A 21,670-nucleotide genomic window follows, 5' to 3' on the forward strand; every position below is an offset into this window, starting at 1 on the left:
CACATTTTTCTGAAGAAAAAATGTTAACCGAGCAAGGCTTTTTTTCTACATAGCACTGGTTTTATGTACATATACATAAGATGAATGTTGATGGAAAAAACACAGAAAAGAGGGAACCTCATGCCTGATCTAATATCTGTTGCGGTCAAATCTTTTAAAATTACACATTTAAAAATACATAAAAATAAACATGAGCCAAAGAGAGAAACACACATCACTAAGTGCTGTAGTTACATATCAGGACTCTAATACATTCACATGTCTGAGTTTATATCTCTGCTCTGTACTACTTGGAGTAAGGAACAAACTGGAGACTGTCTAGAACCTTTATTTATCATTTGCCATGAAGTACCATGTTCCTATTAGAGTCATTGACAGTTGTTCCATCTTTTGTAGGATTCAGGCAGTCTGAAAACCACATTTACCTTAGTTTCTGGTAGCTTGTGTAACATTAAGATCTTCCTTGAAAGTATCATGGTTCTGAACTTTAAAGAGAAAGAGTACAGAGAAAAAATCAAGGATGATATAAGAGGGGTGGGTTACTTACTCAGGGCACTCCTGCAAACATCTGCCTTTGTGGAGGAAGAGCAGCTGCTTCTGCTCAGCCTGACACTTCTGACAGTGCCACTGGTCAGAGCACACCTCACAGTCATCCCCGCACATCTCGCACTTTCCACTCGCAACGTTGCCAAAATATTTTGGAGGGCATGGAGAAACACAGGTATCATGGATAAGAAATTTTCCTGGCAGAAAGGCAACCCAGAGGGGGTAAAGGCAACAATTAGACATATATTTACAAGACTTCTGCCTATGATGGCTACAGAAAAAGCTTTCAACTTCTCAAAATTCAACTTTGGTTCTTAAAAGCATGAATAGAGCAAGCTTCCTTTAAGACATTTCCCAAAATATTTTGCTCAGACACTACAGTTTGAAGGAATCATCAGGATAATCTAGTATGTATCTAATCGCTGAAGAAACCCTTATTCAGTTATTCCTGTATCATACCTACAAATTTTAAGTGAAGGGAAAGAAAAGGAACACTATCAACCTGACAATATTTTAACCCATATTGCCAAGGGCATGCCTTGTTGCCTGAATTCAGCTGTTGATTGTCTGGTTGCCCTTTAGGCTGTTAAGGGACTTTGTCATGACCACTGACAAAAATATTCTCTGGAAGCATGTAGGATACAAATTATTATAGTTGCTTGCAAACTTATCCGAGGAAGCTGAAATGTTACCTTCTGGACATGAAGTACACACATCAGCAGATTTGTCACAGGTCATGCATGAAGAGTCACAGGACAGCAATTTTCTATTTCCATCTGGGATTAAAGGGAAAAAAGTTCATTTTTTACCATCTTGTTTTCTTAATTTCTTCTCCCTTTAGAAGGCACACTTTGTATGGGTTTTCCTAAGGTGTTTTGAAAATGCATCTCTGTGAATTTTTGGAATTCATAAAGTTGAAGAACTTAATGACTATTCTTGACTTCTCTCTCCTAAATGGTGTGCTGGTTTGGCATTAATTGGCATTTAGAAAAAAGAGCAGCCACGGAAATTTTCTCCTTAAAAACTACCTCTGAGTTGATGGGACCAACTGAAGCCTAAGTTGGGTGTTGAGAGCCTGGGAAACCAACTGGAGGATTTGGGCTGCCTCAGTAAATTCACATTTTGAACCAAGCAACCCCTGGGAATGGCCCTTTCCCAGCAGGAGTGCAGGTAATGCCTTTGTGGCCCAGCCTTTGCATCTTCCATGTGAGATTTTAACCCTTCCAATCTCAGATAAGACTTGCAGACCTTCAATCCCTTCAATCTCCCATGAGAGCGAAAAGAACAGAGAGGATGCACCAAAGTCAGTGAAGCAGGAGTCAGTGTCCAGATGGAAGGAGAATGAGGAGATGCCATGGATTTAGGCTGAAAATCCTTTTGTAAGCTATAGGGATGGACTGAACTACACTAAAAATTCCTGTAAACCTTGAAAAAGACATGGGGGTTTGGTGTGTTCAATTTGATAAATCATTGAGCAAAAGCACCTGTCCTGGGAATCCTTTGCCCTGAGGGAAAAAGGGGATCTCTGTTCCTGGGGATGAAGTATGAACAAAGAAAAAGAGAGATGAAGAGAATTGCTTTTTGAACAGTTCATTCTTAAAAGTAAATACCCCATGTGTTTAACATGCCCATGAACCGCAGCTCTGGGAAAGCTGTGAAGATCAGAAAGTGACGCCATTAAAGAATTGTTTTTTCTTCCTGTGGAAAAAAACTCTATGGCTGAAGATGGGAAGACTCCTCTCCCTAGAGTGAACTGGAAAACATTTTTTAAGTTGATAACTGACTGAAGTTTTTATGTTGTTATTAAGAAGGAGAAGAAAGTTGTGGGAGAGGGGTGGAGGGGTGGTCTGAATTTATTATTTTTATTATTTTTATTTTTTTTATTATTTTTATTATTTTTATTATTTTTATTATTTTTATTATTTTATTTATTCTGAATTTATTATTTTTTTATGTTGCTAATAAAGTTTTTCTTTACACCCTTTAAGTTTTAGGCCTGTCTTGCTTTTGCTCCTAATCCTTTCTCACAGCAGAAAACTAGTATAGTGAAATTGGCAAATCTAAACTTTTACAAATTAAGTTACAAGTTATATTAAAGGAAAATATTAATGTTTTCGTCACATTTACTAAGGCTTTGTTCTGGACTACTCATCACAAATGTGAACAATAATAATGTTATTGATTTTATAATTATCCCAATAATCTTAACTTCGGTGTAGTTCTCCAACCCCAAATACAAGTATGTTATACTAATATATTGCAAACAGAAAGATCTAGAAAATATGCACATTTGGGGACTCGGTTTAATGAGGTATTTCATGGACATTTTGAACAAAATTGTTGTAGTACACCATTACCCTGTGACCTAAAGGTTCTGAGTCAGAAGGAGACAGAATATGAATATGTTGCTTTGGAGGACCACCAGGACCATCAAAGTCCAACACCTGTCCCTGTGCAGAGCGCCCCATAAGCTGAGAGCTTTGTCCAAATGTTTCTTGGATTTCATCAGGTTTGGTGCTGTGTCTGTTTTCCTGCAGAGCATGTTCCAGTACTCAATCACCCTCCAGGTGAAGAATCTTTCCTGGTGTCCAGTGTAAACCTCCTGATTAAGCTTCATGCCTTTTTCTTGAGTCTTGTTACAGATCACAAGAGTGAAGAGATCCATACCTGCTGCTCCACTTCTCCTTCTGAGAATGTTGAAAACCACAATGAAGTCTCCTCTACTACAAGCTGAGCAAACCTAGGTGACATCAGTCTCTTCCTGCAAAGGAAGTAAAGTTTCTCTTCCAGACCCTTCACCATCTTCATGGCCCACCTTTGGATGTTCTCTAATAGCTTATTGTCTTTTGCACATTGTGGTTCCCAAATCCTCACAGAGTTCTCAAACTGAGGCTGCATCAGCTGGAGAAGAGCAGGTCAATCCCTTCTTTGACCAGTTGTCTGTGCTGAGCCTAAAGCATCCCAGCACACACTTGGCCCTCCTGGCTGCCAGGGCACACTGATCACTCACATTCAGCTTGCCATTGATCAGAGCACCCAGGTCTCTTTCCACAGCACTCCTCTTCAGCCTCTTGTTCCTTAGTCTGTGCAAGAAACTAATCCAACACTTGCCCAAATTAAAATTTGTACAGTTGCTGATTGCCCATCTCTAACTTATCAAGGTTTGAGAATAACACTTATTTCTCCCCAAAGGTACTACTGCCTGCTGCTTCCCTCCAAAGGGAGCCTAATGAGTGTCAAATGGACTACTTATGACTGTGGAAAAACAAATTTTGATTACTCTTTGCAGAGCCATCATGTATAAAGGACATTGGAGCATCATACCTAACAGAAAAAAGTCTGCTGTGCAACGTGACCACATGCCCAGCATGCAGCTCTGTATTTTGATACCAGCAAATTACAACAATGGCTAAATGTATGTCTAATGAAAAATTAATTATGGATCAATGGACAATACACAGAAGCCTTGTGCTTTTGCTGAAAATAGAAAATAAAGACAAAACCAAAATTTACTTGCAGGTTGAGCTATGCACCTAATTTAGCACACCCATCTCATCCTGCCAGTTAAATATGTATGATTTCTGTAAGTTGATTGATGACAGTAATGATGAGCAAAATGCAGCATATCACTAAAATCACTGGTTCTGACTGCTATGGCAAGATAGTTTAGAATACTGAAATTTTGAATGAAAACCATGGAACCAAATGCTTCAAGTATAAAGACATGGAAAGAGAGCATTAAACTTAAATGCAGCCTTTCCCACAAGGAGAAATGATGGCCATTACACTAAGCAGATGAAAAGTGTGTTATATGCATATCATACCACAGGGGAAGAAAAGAGGATAATAATAAAGGTATGAATAAGAGAATATGAATGAGAGAAGTGAGGTCCACATTTAATGTGACTGGGGACGGTCCATAATAACATGTAATAACCAGATCTGACACCACCATTAGCTAAGAAGCCTCAAAAACTCCCTGAAGTAAAAAAGTCTCAATTTAAGGATCCACGGAGAGCACAGCAAACCACAACCTGGGTGTTTAACTTAGGTGGTTCAGCAAGGACATGGTTAGTCACTCTTTACCAGGATTTCTTGTGAATACTACTTGTACAGAATAATGAAAGCCTGTGCTGTTGTTACTTTTCTTGGCAGCTAGCACAACATAAAATTTCTCCAGATACAGCTGTATCTTTAAAAGCAAAGTGAGAGAGTTTAACACCACTCACTAACAAGGGAATGCATGACTACAGTCACTCAAGCTGCACCTAAACACAGAGAAATAGTACAAAAATAAGTTGACAATGGGGGAAGAGGTAGGGAGGAGTCCATCACAGCTGCTGGGATCAGTCAATGGGCTGAACCTGTCTTCTCCCCACAGGGATGCCTGTTGGGTTAGAATCATGTTCTCTGCAGGCCAAACATTTCACTGGGGATTAGAGCTTGTCTGTGTATTACTTTGAATGCATTTTTTCAGTCAGATGCTGTCACTGGCATGACCTTATTGACATTAATAAAGAGTGTTACTCCATGAACTGTCAGTGTAAATCCTCCTTTTTTAGAGATGCTGCTCCTTAGCTTCACATTTTTCATTACTCTTCAGTATTTAACAAAACATTATGAAGTGTACTTAAAGCTGACTGTAAGAATATAAGAAATATTCCAGAAAAGCTGACTGTTATAAGGTTTTGTATTATCCTAACTTTATTTTTGCAGATCTCTTTTGCTGTTTTTGATTGAAAATCAGGTGAAGTTAACAGAGAAGTTGTTTACTATTGCTGAAGAATATTTAAAGGAGCTCATTCTTTCTAAATGTTTGAGGCCTTACAATGCAAAACAAAGATTTTTTGTGTGAACTAGTTTTTATTTCTGTTTCCCTTTTGCAGTATATCCTGGTTTTGCTAATAGTTACTTGTTACCACCAGAGGGAAATGCACACAAGCAATTAGGCTTCTGCTGACAACAGAAACAACATTTAGCTTCCAGTCAAATACAAGTATTGGAAGTTCTCAATTTAAATATTGACAGAATAAATTTGTAAATATTGTTTTTTAAAAAAATAAATCTGGACAGGTAAAATAAGTTTTTCTTGTGACTGTGGCTTTCATTTACTAAAAAACTGAAATAACCTCTCATATTTAGAATAATATGAACTTCTTAAATGTAAGTTTCCTTCACCTTAAATGTAGGATACTTCCAAAAAATAACCTTACAAGTCTGAAGAAATGGTCATGCAACATGTACTTCTTTGGTCTTTGGACTGATTGCAAATGGAAAGCTTGAAAATTACTGGATTTAAGCTGTTGGGTTACATTTTCCTTTCCCTTAAATGGCTTGAGTGTGTATCAAAATGAATGATCTTTGGAGAACTACTAAGTTGTTTTTATCCTTAAACTTATATTCTTTAAAAAAAATTCAACATACATTTTTTATTTTCAAAAGTCCTCTATTAATACTTGGCTCAGAATCCGAGTCAAGACCATCTTTATTCTCATCAGAATGAGTAACATCTTTGACTCAGCTAAGTCTCTTTCATTCTTTTATAGAATCTGAAAAACTGAATTTCATTATTTCTTGAGCTAAATTTTACTGCAACTTTGAAGATGCAGTCCATTCAGCCTATTCAAGGGACTATAAAACTGGAAGGGTGCTCAAAGACTGGGAAATATTTTTTTCAGATTCTCTTTTCTCAGAAAAGAGGAAAAGGTTGTGAATCATGAGTGAGACAATGGCAGATTTTCGTGAAACATCACTGTAAGATGTTAATTAAAAATTAAGGAAAAAATGAGTGAAATTTTATTTCCAGTTAACACATCTTCATATTTCCTTTATTTTTGCTTCATTCATCTTCATTTGAACTCCCAACATTTTTCAATCTCTTTTTAGAGAAAAATTAAATGAGTCCTCAAAAACAAGCAGGGTGAAAATCATGTGTTCATACAGAAACCAGTGTGGTCTTCTTCACATGCTCACCACTTGTTCTGGAAAATATGAAGTTTATTTAAAAAATAAGAAGCTGAAACCCTCTACAAAGCCCAAGGACATGTGAGCTGAGATATGCTGTATATAAAGAATCATGCCTTGGAGTACAAAAGCATTTGAATCACCTAACAGTCCCTCCTTAATTTCATTCAGAACCACAGTGGTGCTATAAGAGCTCTTCCTGGTTTCTCATCTCCCTTGTGCTGTCCACCTTACTCTCTCTACCTGTTCCCTTTGGAGAATGGATTTTTGGGCCAGGTAGTGCAATCAGAACTGTTCAAACCAGTAAAAGATTGTTTATTTCCTTCAGTTTAAATCTCATGTATTCTTGTTTTTCTGTGAGTAAAGAGGGATTTAAAACCTTGTAGGTTTAGTTGCTATCAAAGTAGGTGTCTGTGTACATTTGTAATATTCTTAGCTCCTAGATGTTAATTTCTGAAAGGATTTTATATTTACAATATATTTGGTTATTGGAATAATGGTGGTAAAATTACTGTAGGGAGGGATGCAGAAGGGAATGAAGTGCTGTTTCTTATGGGATGGTATTCCTTTTAGAAGGTGACCTGTCTGGCTTTTATCTGTGTAGTAATTTCTGATTTGTATGTGTTCCAATTGAAGTGTGGCTTAGTTTTTTGGCTTTTATTCTGTGCATGGCACTGTTCTTGCAAAACTAATACAATCAAGAATAAAAAAATCCAAAACAGATTACATGTGTCCATGAGGTAATAGCAATTATATAAATATAGTAAAATGTATTGAAAATGAAAAACTTATGTAATAAATTTCTAGACCTCTCCCATCATGAAGGCTTATGTGAACTGTAAGTTTAAAGAAACTGTAGGAGTGCAGGGAAGCAAATTACACTCCCCAACATCCATTAATTATCAATTTAGTTATCTTGTAACGACTATATTATTTTACAAGCAAATAACCAGAATATGAAATTACCATGCATAAGATCATATTTGATAATGGATCATTTATTCTTGCTTCTAGAAATCTGAAATTTTTACATATGAATGGTAATTATAATGGTCCTCTACCTCTTCCCATGGCACTGTAATTCTGCCCTATAGGTGCCATAACATATTCATGTTTAAAAGACTGTGACCCATTCCCCCCTAGTTCTGATTTCTCTCCTGTCTTCTGCACAGCCCATTCCTTTTCTTTTCCTTTCCTATATTCTGTAACCTTTATATGTATATATGCAGAGCTGCATTAAGGTCCTTTTAAAGCCTGAATTATTGTTTTCTCCCAACCAGTACATTTTTTCTGATTTTATTTTGCTCTGTATTTAGGAAAAGGAAGATGCATTTGGTTAGTGCTGCTTGTGGGATGTTGCTGTTGTTATTGGGGATGGTATGTAAAAGTTAATTGCTGCTATTTATCTGTATGTAAAGAAAACATGTTCCATCATTAGAAATAAATCTCATTCCATACCTACTTTTTCCCATTTTTAATTTTCATTATAGTGTGGCATATTAATCCAAGGAATGACTATTTTTCAGGGTACAGCCTCTTAGTGGTATGGCAAAACAAAGACCTCATTGTAATTTGCAAAATATCTGATCCAGTTAAAAGGGGCCATGCACTCACTTGGCAAATTAAGCTTATACTAATGTGTTTTCTGGCTTCCAAATTCATCATCTGGTACATGAGATAAAATATAGATATTTCATGCTAGAAACCTAGAGTTCAGTTCTTGGGTTTTTTTTCCTTTCTTCCTTTCTTGGCTTGCCTTGTCTTTTTAAAAGCCTGAATAACAGACATAATTATGTTGCTTTATTTCAGACCTGAATATGACCTTTTAGGGATTCCCAATACCAGTTGAACAATTTGCTTAACACAATATACCAGCAAAGTAAATAAAATTTTAAATAGGTTTTATAATAGAATGTTTCGGATGCTGGAGTGCTTACTCATAAAAAATTGTGGGACAGATCTTTAACTTATCCTCACATAGAAAAAAGAAGTGAAACCTTGAACATGATAGAAAATGGAAGTGTATTCCACATTCAGAATGGTTTTAATTCTAACCTGAATGGACTTTCAGCTCTCAAAGAAAGTAAGGCCCTGAGTTGTTTTCTCCATGGAAGGTTTGGATGTACTGCCCTTTAAGTTATGTTAGCCTTGGAACCAGCAAAACAAGAATGTTCCCTAAAAGTCACATTGTTCAACATGGTATGTCAACATACTCACTAAACCCACAGTGGAATCCTCTGGATTCCTGTGGCTGGAAGAGCCAAAGAGAAATGGTTTCATTGTTGGTAATACAATTCAAAGTCTAATACCTCAACTCTAAATTAGTACATTTCTAAAGAACATGAGGAAATGGAAGAGTAACAGAGTAAAAACTGATGTAAACTATTAGATGCAGAAATTTTGTCTATCTTCCTAGTCCTGTGGTCTTCCTGCAGCCATGTTGAGCACTCCATGAGCTGAGGATGCATTTGGTGCTCTCTGCCTTCACTCCCGTGGCAAAGTCACTTATTTAATACCCATCTCCCCAGACCCAGCTCAATGCCCCAAAATGGTAGGACTAATAACCACCTGTCTGTATTTTCAAACCAGATCCTTTAATTCAGGCTGCTGAAGATCAGAAGCAGCTCTACCATGGTGCTGCACTAAGGTAAATCTCTTGAGGATGCTGAGGATGCAGTGCAAGAAGCTTATACTGATGAACAGCCAGGCAAGATGTGACAGCCACAGCCTTGCCCATGTTGGCCTGATGAAAAACCATGAAACTGTTATAATATCCCCTGTAGCCTGTACAAGCTACTTTGACCATGCCTGTCATGCTTGTGACAGGCCACTCCTAGAAAATGAGTTTGAAAACACGAGGTGGAAAGTCCTTGTATTTTGGTAAGAAAAAATAACTCAGGATAAAATCAAAGAGTACATAAAAAAATTTAAAAAACAACAATAACAAAAAAAAAGTAAAAGGGATAAAAGATTCCCAGATACATTTGTCCAGAGTATCTGGTGAAAAGACTTGGAAAGATGCTTCAGTTTTTCCCTCAAGTAGAAAAGAAAAATTATTTTCTCTGTATATCTGTATATATTTTGTATATATATGTATATATGTATTTATGTATATATGCATATATGGAAAAGAAGGAGGACATAGAGATATGCTTAAAATAAATAAGTTGAAAAGGGATGATTTGATCTTGACCCTGGGACATTTCCTGTACAGGTATGAGAGCCAGAATACTCACTGATAGTAAATTTCAAGGAGCAGAGATAGGTTTTCTTTTTATCCATTGTTGTATTAATCCTACAGAATTATGTAGACACTGATAGTGACTGCATCCCTTACATTTTATTGCTTTTCAGAAAGCTTTAGATAATGAAGAAAATAATTGTTACAGATTGTGAAACGCAGAAAGTTTTTTTTGTTTGGTGTGCTTTCTCTTTTGCCTTTTGAAATGATCCCTGTGTATTAAAATGTTGTCAGGGTGGAAAGTGTATTGCAGTCTCTAACCAGGAGCAGCCCTAGCAGTGTGATGCACTGCTAGAGATAAATGTGTTTTTGTCCTGCCTTCCTGAATCCTATACTTTTGTTAAGGACCTTTAGCATGCAACAAGAATTTCCAGTATAGACATTACAGCTGGAAATCTGGACTCAGCTGACATCTGCCCCTTGAATAAAATAATCAAAAGAAATGAGTGAGTGTTATTTTAAGCAAAAATCAACCATTCAGGTAGTGTTGCTCTTTAAACAATGAAAATCATTTTTATGTGAACCATCTCAGCCTAGAGTATCTGAATTAACAACTTCAGAAACTGTCAATAAATGTAATTACTAAAGGATGCAACTCCAATAAACACACTGGCAACTTCATTACATTTTGACTTGAAGGTCACTTCTGTTTGGCAGCCTGGAGGAAAAAGGCTCAGGACATCCCCAGCTTCACCTGCATCACCTTCCCAGCAGTTACACGGTGCAGCAGCACCCTGAGAGTCCTGGAGGTCTGCCCAAGAGGAGCCACCAGCTGTGCTCCCTGGGGTCCCACCACCACCTGCAGCAGGAATCCTGTGTCTTTGGAGCTGTCACCAATGCTCCAGCCAGCACAGCTCCCAGTGAGATGTATCTCTCAGTCTGGAATGCCCCTAAGCCAGATGTACTTCTACTACTGGAAGGAAAGACAAATTAAATGAAAGGTGGGGAGGAAGAAGTTTCACAGGACAGGAGTGTTCATTTATGCAGAACTGCATCAGTTGTCTGCTCAAAAGAAAGAAGTTCAGAAGTCACTGTGTTTAACAGTGTGAGAAAGAGATAATCAATAGATAGACCAGTCTACAGATGTGATCTTTTCATCACACTTTTCATGGCACTGATGTAGATATAGTCTTAAATTGAAAAAAAACCAAACTTGCTTCTGTGGATTAAACGTGAAGAAATGCATGAGGGAGTTCAACTTTCTATTAATATTCTCATTTTTATGTCTCTCTGATTTTTTTTGAAGTGACAAAAGATTATTCCTTTTGATCTATCATTTCTCATTTCTCCAACAGATAGGTAATTAATTGAAATGGTCAATATTTTTTTCTGAAAGTATTAATTACTGCATTCTAGTTTCTAATACAAGGTCACATTGATCAAAGGATTGTAGTTCTTGGATGTGTTTGATTCAAGAGAAGACACAGGAACCAGAAGAATATGTTTACTTGATTCAAAAATACAGCTTGTAATCTGGTCTTTTGCTCCACTCAGCAAACATCCCTGTGAGATACTTTTCATGTCTTCTTAAAGATTCCTAGTGATCCTAAGCTTTATAATGGATTCTGCTACTCTTCCATTATAAAATTTGAAAGTCCCCTTTTTTCCCAGTTTCATTTTGTAACATAAACATTCAATTGTTCTTTATATATTGACATAATGGGAATGACAAATAGTCTATATAGGCCCTCTTTATTTAAAAATTTTAATAGGAAGCTTGTGACAGTACTGAGTTGCTTTTGAAGATGGATAGGAAGGAAAATGTTATTTTAATTTATTACAGTGTCCCTCTGAACATCTCTAAATAAAGGCATTTTCATTTCAAATAGCTTCAGGATTTTTGGGAGCTTTCTTGGAACAGAGATTTGTTTCCCACATGCTATGGATGAGACCACCAAGAAAAAGGTAATTATTTTGTGAAGGTTGTGGGCCAGAATGGCGTAGGGCCAGAATGTCAGAATGTAGCCCTACAGCCCCTATTTGGTCTCTCAAAAAGCAGTTCATATCTATACAGAGAAAGGAAATCACACACACATGTAGTTGTACACTATTATTTTCTATTTCCTCCAGCTTATATTGACTTCTCTGGAGGGAACAAATAGCCATAAAGCTGGTCTAAAACCTTATCTACAAGGCACCCATGTTTAGTTTAGATAAGGAACCCCCAGTACCTTAATCTATTACACATCTTTTATATATTTCATATTTTTATCTTTTTTGTCAATTATATTTTTAATATTTATTCAGATAAAATAGTTAAGAAACACCTACATTGCATCAAGATGTTATAATATTTGCAGGAAAATGAACTTCAGTTTGTGGAATCAATGGGCTTACTCAATATATTTTCAAAATTACAAAAGTGCATTTTCAAGCAATCTGCAAGACCTTTTAAAATGTTGTAGTAGTCTTCAGAGGAACAGAAAAGACTGCAAGATCTGTTTTCAACTTACGACTCCAGAACTTCCCAGCTGGCAGAGAATTTCTCGGTTTCAGGCACTGCCCGTGGGAGAGCTGGAAGCCGAGCCTGCAGGCAGTGCAGCTCCTGTAGCTGTGCCCAGCACAGGCTGCACAGCTCCTGTGGCAGGGCTCGCATTCTCTGGAGCTGCCATCAGCAAAGAAGCCATCTCCACACTCATCCACACAGGAGCCATCTGCAACAGAAACAGCCTGGAAGCACCGTGCATCCCTCCGCCTCCGGCAGAAATTGCTTAAGGAAAAAACCCACATTAAACAATTTTGCAGCTGTAAAAAATGTGTTGGGTTGCAATACAGGATGTGGCCAGAAATGAATATTCTATCTGTTGATTCATAGGATGTTGATTCACATTTTTTCTGTGGGTATTCTTCTGTTAAAACCGGGTGGGGCAGTGACCCTTTCTCTGTGGCACTTACCATCTGTTAATGGGCCCTTTAAACCAGCTGGGGCAAGCATCTTTATCCTTTCCACAACCCATCCTCCCGCCAGGAAGATATCATCTGCTGCTGGCCCATTCAGTCCCACTGCATGACTGATAAAATTCCATCATCCCACTGGGAGATGCTCCAGCCAGGGGGAGGAGCCAAGCCTTTCCTACCTAGATAAAAACTGAGATTTTGGACACCAAGGTACCATCTTTCCACTGGATTCCAGAGGAAAGCCAGACCTTTCCACATCATCCCTGGACCTTCAGAGGAAAACTGCACCTTCTACAGGAGCACTGCTCCAGCTGAACCACATCTGCCACTGCAGGAGGAGCAGCCACCATTGAATGGGACTGTGCCAACACCCTGACTGACTGACAGGGTGTCAGGGTGTATTCTGACTCTGTCAGTGTTCTTGGGATTGTTGTTTGCAATACTGTATTTCTATTTTAATTTTCCTGGTAAAGAACTGTTATTCCTAATTCCCATATCTTTGCCAGAGAGCCCCTTAATTTCAAAATTATTATTATTTAGAGGGAGGGGGTTGACATTCTCCGTTTCAAAGAGAAGCTTCTGCCTTTATTGTCCTTCAAACCAGGACAAAACCCATAATTTTTAGCATCAAATCTAAGTTCAGTTCAGTATTGCATATGAAAAACTTTAAAAACTTTAAACCAAATCTGCATTTAAATTTGCCTCTAACATGGCTTTAATCAATATACATACAATAATCAATGTACATACAAATCTAATGGGAATCCATGCCTGGATAAAAGTTTTGTGATTGAATCCTAACAATTATACTGTCTCAATGAATAATTATAGACTAGAAGCCCCTAAGATTTTTAGATTCATGCAAATTTTAGGCGTATGCAAATTTATAGTATCTCCAGTTTCTGCTGAGTATAAAGTTAAACTCTGGTTTAAATCTGGTTCAGATTTAAGTTTCGCATTCCTCATCAAAACCTCTGGAAGTTGTAGCACGTATGGCTTTTTGTTTTTTGATTAATTTCAATTAAAAAACTCATAGGCCCACAGCTGACCCTGGTTGTGACCACAGAGTTTTCCATGAGTGTGATGCCACTACAGGACACTTTCAACAGCCAGGGCAAGAGAATACTATAACCTCAGGAATTCCTGCAATTCATTTTTGGCACCGTGTCTGGACCAGACCTGCCTGATTTATGGCTTCTTTAAAAAGCTAGGGGATTCCTAGGGCTGTGTGACTCTGGTGTGGAATTCAGTGGTTTTAACTGAGCTTTTTTCAGTGTGTTTGAAAGTCAATGTAAAACTGGACTTGCAAATAATAAGGAAACATTTAAATGTCTTTCTGTAATTAAAAAACCCTTCTTTCACAAAGTCTGAATCAAATAAATTTTTTTATGTGCCCTAAAGAGCTGAAATTTAAGTATTTACACCCTTTGAACCAAATTGCACTGCCAGGTAACATAACCACCTTATATTAATGCAAATTCCTAATTGTGCTAAAAAAACCCAGCTAAATCCCTTCAGCCTCCACTGTCTGCCATAGAACACATTCATGGATTTGAAAGTTTGGATCCAGAGTATTTTTCTCACGAAAAAGCCTAAAATTGTTTTGTGTATTTTGCTATTCTTTGTACTTTGTTTACCTGAGAGATAAAAGCCTTCCTGACAAGAGTCACACCCATCCTTGTCACAGCTGTCACAGTTGCTGGGACAGTCTCTGCACTGCCAAGAGCTTTCATCTCTGTAGGTATTTTCTGGACACTGTTTATAGCAATGCTGCTTATACCTGTAAGATAAAGTAGACATCATTAGTAAGTTTCTTTTGAAGGCCACTGAGTTTGCTTTCTTTGTATTTCTAGGAATGGCAATGATAAAGCATGATTAACATAATGAACATAAATTATTCCTATAATGAGGATTCAAAGTGTATTTGAGGTTATGTTGTTTATTCAGTTAGCAAAGTCATGTTTCCTAATCTCAGGATTCTTAAGTATGATTAATTTAATTTTATTTTTTAAAGGTTGAAAGAAAGCTGAATATATGCTTCATTAAAAAGTATTGTATCATGATTGTAAAGAGCTGATTGCTTGTAAAAACATATAACACAGCACCTTTGTTTATAGTCAACATTGCTCTCTTTGAAAAGTAGTAATGTTCTTTTCTCTCAATTTAATTTTAGCTTTTAATTAATTTTTTTTTCTTTTTGCATAAACTCCATACATTTATAAGACTTCTAAACTTCACATACCAGAACTAGACACAGCATACTAAACACAAATTTGTTCCAAATCCACATGCACTGTTTAACTTTTTGACACTTTCTGTTCCACATTCCTCTCTTCTGATATGCAAAGGTCCCACCAGTCCATGAGTTTTAACAGGTCTCAGTACTGAATAATTGGCTATGTTTTCCAACATAATGCTGGGACATAATGGAAACATAATGTTTTCCAACATTTCCCAAATCTTTTTCCTATTTGCTTTTTCTCAGACAAGCAATTTAAAGGATGAGACAACATATACACCACAGATCTACGCAGTAAAGTGCATATTTTTGCTTCAGAAAAATATGTAGTCATGAAGAGCTATATATATTCAACTATACTTACATATAATAGTTTTGAATGCATGTTATACAGAATCTTGGATCATCTGAAATTAAAGATATAAAATTATGTAAGTAATTTTCAGAGTAAAAACCAGAATGCCAAAAAGAACTTTGCTAAACCAATTTTATGTTAATATTTCTTACACTAAAGCAATTACAGCCATAAAAAGAACATCACTATCCCTGAATCTCTGTTCACAATTATTTGGAGAATAACCTTTCACAATCAGATTCTGAACTGTACTTTTCACCTGTGTCTTTTTAGTCCTCAGCATAATCCACATACCTGGAAGGAGCTAAGTCCTTAGAAGTGATGATCTGAAAAGCAGGACCTTTGCAGGGGCTCAAGTTGGGTCAAATTAACTTTTAAAAGGAGACTGCAACTTACCTGAAACAGTAATTTCGTCCTATTTCTGTGGCAAAGATAAGTTAAAAGCTTTTGACACCTCTAAAAGCACACTTTTCAGATCTAAGTAATCAGTTTAAATTTCAAAATCCTGAGATAGACAATACAGTTTCTATACTTGAAGAGGGGGCAATGGTGGAAGAGGTGGTGGTGCAAGACTTTTGGGTAAACTTTCCCACCAGAAAACTAAGTTTTGCATTCAAAAAATTTGTTTAATTAACAGGAAAAGTATGCAACTTTCAAAACTCTTAAAATTATGTATTTGACTCCAAAAATGAATAATATTTTTTAGAACCTTTCCTCTATTATCTTCTAGTCACTATTCCTTTCACCTCAAACAAATATCCCAGAACCAGTGGAATGGCAGGAAACTAAACAATCTGGGTGAATGTGTTTTTAAAGAGAGTCACAGAATATTCTGAGTTGGAGGGGACCCACAAGGATCACTGGGTCCAGCTCCTGGCCCTGCTCAGCACCACCCCTGAGAGTCACACCATGTGCCCAGCAGTGCTGTGCAAGCACCTCCTGAGCTCTGTCAGGCTTGGTGCTGTGATCACGTCCCTGGGGAGCCTGTCCCAGTGCCCCACCACCCTCTGGGTGGGGAACATTTTTGTAATACACAGCCTAAACCTTCCCTGACAAAATCTGAGGCCATTCCCTTGGACTGCCACTGGTTGCTGGTCACCACAGAGAGGAGGAGGTGGATGTCTGACCCTCCTCTCCTCTCTCCTCATGAAGAAGCTATGGACAGTAGCCAGGTCTTCCCCCAGTCTCCTCTTCTTCAGCCTGAATAAAACAAGTGACTTCAGTTGTTCCTCATAAAGCCTCCCCTCCAGATCCTTCACCATCCTTGTGGCCCTACTTTGGATACTCTCTAATAGCCTAATGCCTTTTTTATGTTGTGGTGTCCAAACTGCACACAGTCCTCAAGGGGGAACTGCACCAGTGGAGAACTTTCCCTTGTTGAGCTTCACGTGGTTGGTGATTTCCCAGTTGTCTAATTTGCTGAGGTCTCTCTGAGGAACCTCCCTTTGACAAATTCAACATCTCCTCCCCATTTTGTATCATCTGCTTAGCATGCCTTCCAGCCCTCCCTCCAGGTCATTTATGAAGATGCTGAAGAGCACAGGGCCAAGAATGGAGCCCTGTGGAGCCCCACTGGTGACAGGTCACCAGTCTGATGTCACCCATCACTGTCAGCCCTTGTGCCTGACCCACGAGCCAGCTGCTCACCCATCCCATGATGTGTTTGCCCAGCTGTGTGCTGGAAGTTTTGCCTGGAAGAATACTGTGAGACTATGCTCTTCATTTCAGGGAGAACTGAAGAGAACCTTCTCTCCCGAATCAGGGAATCATGGAATCAATTAGAAAAAGACCCCTGAGATCAGAGAGTCCAACTTTTGACCAAACACCCTGTCAACTAGTCCATGGCAAATACCCAGTCTTCCACAAACACTTCCAGGGACAGTGTTACCACCTCCCCGGGAGTTCCATTAGGTCCAACCACCGTTTCTGTGAAGAAATTCTTCCTAATATCCAATCTAAACCTCCCCATGTGCAGACAAAAAACACATCTCATCCTGTAGCTTGTTGACTCAGAGAAGGTCAATCTCTTCTGGCTACAACCCCTTTCCTTTCATGCAGCTGTAGAGAGTTCTGAAGTTCCCCTGAGCATCCTTTTCTCCAGGCTGAACAATTCCAGTTCTCTCAGCTGCATGGGGTTATTCTAAGCAAAGCATAGGATCTGCTGCTCAGTCCTCCCAGTGTCCTGAAATCTCTTTTCATTAACCTTGAGCTTTTTCTTGAAATATCACTGGAACCCCTGTGAAACAATTGTAGGCAGTATTTTGAAGGCTCTATTAACCTCTTCTTTTTTGGGCCCCAATAAGGCAGTAAACTTCCCTGGAAAGAAGGTCTGGTCTGCTGGTGGTTTAGATTATATTTGTTTTAATGATTATTTTCTTCAGTAATTCCACCAGCAAGATTCAGCATGTAACATTTCTTGACTGTTTTGATTCATGAAGCTCCTGAACTGAAAATTGTTGAAAGAGTAGAAATACATGCTTTGTGTGTATATGTAATTTTAGAAGTATGTTTGGTTGGTGGCTTCTGAGCTAGATAAATTTCTGGCCTGATCCATTGGTTTTCTTCCATGCTCCTATTTCTCTGGAAAAGTTTAAACTAAAATTTGGAATATTCTGTGCTTCCAGAACTCAAGGTTGGGTCTCATATCTTAAGCTTTTCCAGTGATTTTTTCCAAGCCTGGATTTTACACAGGAAGTAGTTTTTTCTTTCTCAGAAAAAGAAAAAGATTCAAAGAAAGAAAGTTTTTTCAATATCTGCCTTGTATCTTCAATGGAAATTCAAAAGGAAATTCTCTTTTACCTACACTCTAGGAAAGACAACATGCTCTAATGTAATGTTCTGCCTATACTGATCCATCAGGATTGAAAATCAGAGAACAGTTCCAAAAGTTCTAGGCATTTTTTTTCTGCACAGATTGCATGTTATCACCACAGAAGCTTGTTGAAAATCTTATTATCTGCAAATCCAAAACCCCTTCTGCAAGACTAACCTCTTGCAGAAGATTTACTCTGAGATAAAAAAGCTGTCCTTATCATAATTTTGTCTTAAAAGCCAAGAGCTATTAATCATCACAGATGGTTTGAAGAAATGAAGGTTTCCTTTCTCTTTCTTAGGATGTTGTGGGAACCAGATTGGTTTTCACTCATTTATCATGTAATGATAAATCATCTGTAAACCTGGGTCTGTTCACAGTGCTGCTCTTTCAGCTGCCTCACACTTCCTTAAATCTTCTCCAAATACTTTTCTTCTCACTCCCACAGCCTTGTAAACTCTGTGTTCCTCCATTCCACTCTGTATAATGGACCTTGCTGATTATTTGTGTATGATTTATCCTCATTTTCAGCCTTTATAGCTTTATGTTTTTCACACAGACCTTGCAAACCCAACCAAATCAAATAGGTTCTGGATGACCTTTGAGAGTGGCTCAAGCTTTACCTTGCTAAATCAAAGAGGCTGAATGCCACACTTGGGTCTGAATGCCTCTTTGGCAGACCTTTATTCCCAGGGACATGGCTCCTTGGGTTTTCTCAGCATTAATTTCTTTTGTGAGGTATCTTTGAAAGAGAAAAGCTATATATAAAAAAAAAAAATCTATAAAGATGTATGTGTATATATATATATATATATATATATATATATATATATATATATAAAAAGTTACATATATAAAGTTACATATATAAAGTTATGTATATATAAAGTTATAACTTTGCTGAACATTTTTCACTCTGCACCCTACTGAGGAGTTACTTTACTCTCAGTGTAAGCCTTTGAAAACAGTCCTAGTGCAAGGTTGAAAAGTCATGTCATGGTGCTCACTGCAGAAACTTGGATGGACCAAAAGTTGGTATATATTGTATTTTGCTGCATGGAGATGATATTCTGTAGGGGTCCATAAGAACTATTCATAAGGTAAAATGTTTTACTTTCACAAGTTGGGTGAGGTGAGTGGAAGAGAACCCACAAGTTGTATTTTAAACATAAGAAATAGGAGCGAAGATTTTTATGTTCTTGCATTTTATTGACTCTGAAATTCTCTTCGAATAATTACTTTAAGTGGTTCAGAATCTACAGTTTTACCTTATTTTTTCCCTCTTGTTTGGAGTGTTGGCTTATAGCCACAGGCTCTCTAAAAAGGAAAGTTTGAAGAAGGTGTCTGAAATTTATTATGGTTTCAAAAGTCTGGAGAAAATATGAATGCTATCCTGCAGATATCTAAATATGTGAGTAAATGAACTTACATTGAGAGCTGGAAAGTAAATTCTGCAATCATATAAAGAAAATCCTCTTCCTAATATTGTTTTGCAGCAGGACTTTGTCTTTCAAAAGCTGCTTTTGTTGAGGAAACTGGATTTAACTTTGTAGATTTCATGATGTTTACTGGCACCCACCAGACAAAAAAGACATTAAAATTTAATCTAAACCTGATGGTCAAAGGTAACAAAGCCCTGCAGTTCCCACCTTTCTGCATCAGAGGGAGCAACCATTCACTGCTGCTCTAAAGAGCAGACTCAGCATGTCCACGGGTTTTAAGAGCTGAGATTCCAAAGGTATGAGATGTCACAAAGATAATCTTGGCTGTGTGGACTCACGATGTATCCAGCACACTTTCTTGGACACTTTCTGCCCAGTATTGTGCTTGTGTTTGCTAGCACAGGAATAGGCATATATTCAAGTTTTTAAGAATTTAGGGTTTTGCATCAGTACTGAGGTCACCCTCAAGCCTTGGCTTGTGCCAGAATCTGCCTCTCAGGGCTCATGGATGTGCACAAGGATGCCAATTTGGCTCGTGTGGCTTCCAGCAGAGCCAAATGCTGCCCAGAGCTGGGCAGGACAAAGTGAACACCAATGTGCACAACTATTGCTTGGGCACTGTGTACAGAGCTGCAGGTTTTCTGGGGATTAGCACTTTCTAAGGCAATGTTCCTATCAGCTTATCCCAGGAGTTGTCAGTGTCTGCAGGCAGAATGGCATCTGGGACCATTAAAGATTCTTTACATCCTTAAAATATGAGTGGCCTCTGAATCAATGAAGCCAAACAGGAAGAAAATAATTACCTGAATTTAAAGGAAAGCATAATTTGTAGTTTAACTATATAGACTTACCTGTCATTGATTAAGTCTCTCTGAGTTCCTGTCTTTGCTCTTAGACTTTCAGTGTTGATAAAGTAAAGATATATTGCCACACTGGTGCATTAAAACAAAATCCATTCCAAACTTGGAGGAAACCAAACAGATTTGACCACATTCCATGAGGATTCCAGAAGGTCTTACAAACATTATCTACTTCAGTATCCTCACACCTGGGAAGAGCAACCTGCAGTGTTACTTACTGTGTGGGTTTTACTTTTTTCTCTGAAATGCCTGATGTGGGATGCAAAGTATGAAACCATTATAAAAGTATAATGCCTCTGTCTTAATCTGGATGTAGATCAAAAAAAAAAAGGCTGCCCATTCAGACTTGCTCTATTCTGCTGGCACATGGAATCATGCTAGAAGGAAGCAAATCTTATTAATTTTCCTGTCTGTGCAAAGCAGGACAATGTATCCCAAGACTGCAGGTGGTGGTTTAATCTATAATTTGGCGTCTTGTGAAAATGATTTTTTGAGCAAAACTCTTTCAGGCCAGTAGGAAAACAGGCAGTTCAATTATCTTAAGATGATTATGTATCCCTCCTGAAATCAAGACTTCTCTACTGTTCTTGGAATAAATTATTCAATTGTGTTAAAGGGAAGATAGGACATAGAGACTGCAAGACCCTCCAGCATCCACTTAATTTTAAAAGGGAGTCTGTAGAAAGACTGTGAAGATGTGAAACTAAATGTAGCACATTCCTTATTTTCTCACCTTGAAATTTTAGTATTTTAAGTTACTTTTTTGGCAGTGTGATTTCTCTAGAGCTTGCAAAAGAATGAACTTCTTGTAGGAGATGGGCATTAAAGTTTTTGTTTTTAGGGTTTTTTTATGAAAGTTTTTAAGTACATCAGCATTCAGATTTGATATGAGAAAGCCATTATTGTACTTGTCTATAAATGAAGTTGTTGATATGCCTGAAAACTCACTGAATGTTAAGAGTGAAATATCCACCATATAATATAGATAGATATAGGTATCTGCCATAACTACCCAACTTATTTTAAGTTGAAGCCTACAGGTTCTGCTTTATTTCAAGAACACATCATAGTTTGCAAAATCTGCTTGGGATTGCGCTTTTAGGCCACTACTGTTCTTCTTTTCCAAGTAGAACTAACAGTAAACCCATCTCTGACTCTCAGAAATGTATGCATCCTGAGCACCAATGACTTTCCTTAATATAGTGCCTGTAAATAAACTCTGGCATCTTAATACTTCTGACTTTACACAGCAGTGAAAACTAATTCAGTTTCTGTTTTACCTGCATCCATTCTGTTGGTCCTTGAAGCTCTTA

The 21,670-nt window shown here is 37.8% G+C and overlaps 1 protein-coding gene across 1 annotated transcript in view; it reads right to left on the reverse strand.

Annotated features, from left to right (window-relative positions):
* PCSK5 (proprotein convertase subtilisin/kexin type 5) overlaps nucleotides 1–21,670 on the reverse strand; it is a 233,322-nt gene that overhangs the window by 11,881 nt on the left and 199,771 nt on the right. The window contains exons 25-29 of the mRNA XM_056514814.1: nucleotides 15,253–15,295; nucleotides 14,287–14,429; nucleotides 12,205–12,405; nucleotides 1,239–1,322; nucleotides 548–743 (exon numbers count right to left, since the gene is read on the reverse strand). Of these exons, the coding sequence (XP_056370789.1) occupies nucleotides 548–743; nucleotides 1,239–1,322; nucleotides 12,205–12,405; nucleotides 14,287–14,429; nucleotides 15,253–15,295 (667 nt within the window). The remainder of the gene's footprint in view (nucleotides 1–547; nucleotides 744–1,238; nucleotides 1,323–12,204; nucleotides 12,406–14,286; nucleotides 14,430–15,252; nucleotides 15,296–21,670) is intronic.

This window comes from Oenanthe melanoleuca, chromosome Z (genome assembly GCF_029582105.1).
Source record: "Oenanthe melanoleuca isolate GR-GAL-2019-014 chromosome Z, OMel1.0, whole genome shotgun sequence".
Classification (NCBI taxonomy): Eukaryota; Metazoa; Chordata; class Aves; order Passeriformes; family Muscicapidae; genus Oenanthe; species Oenanthe melanoleuca.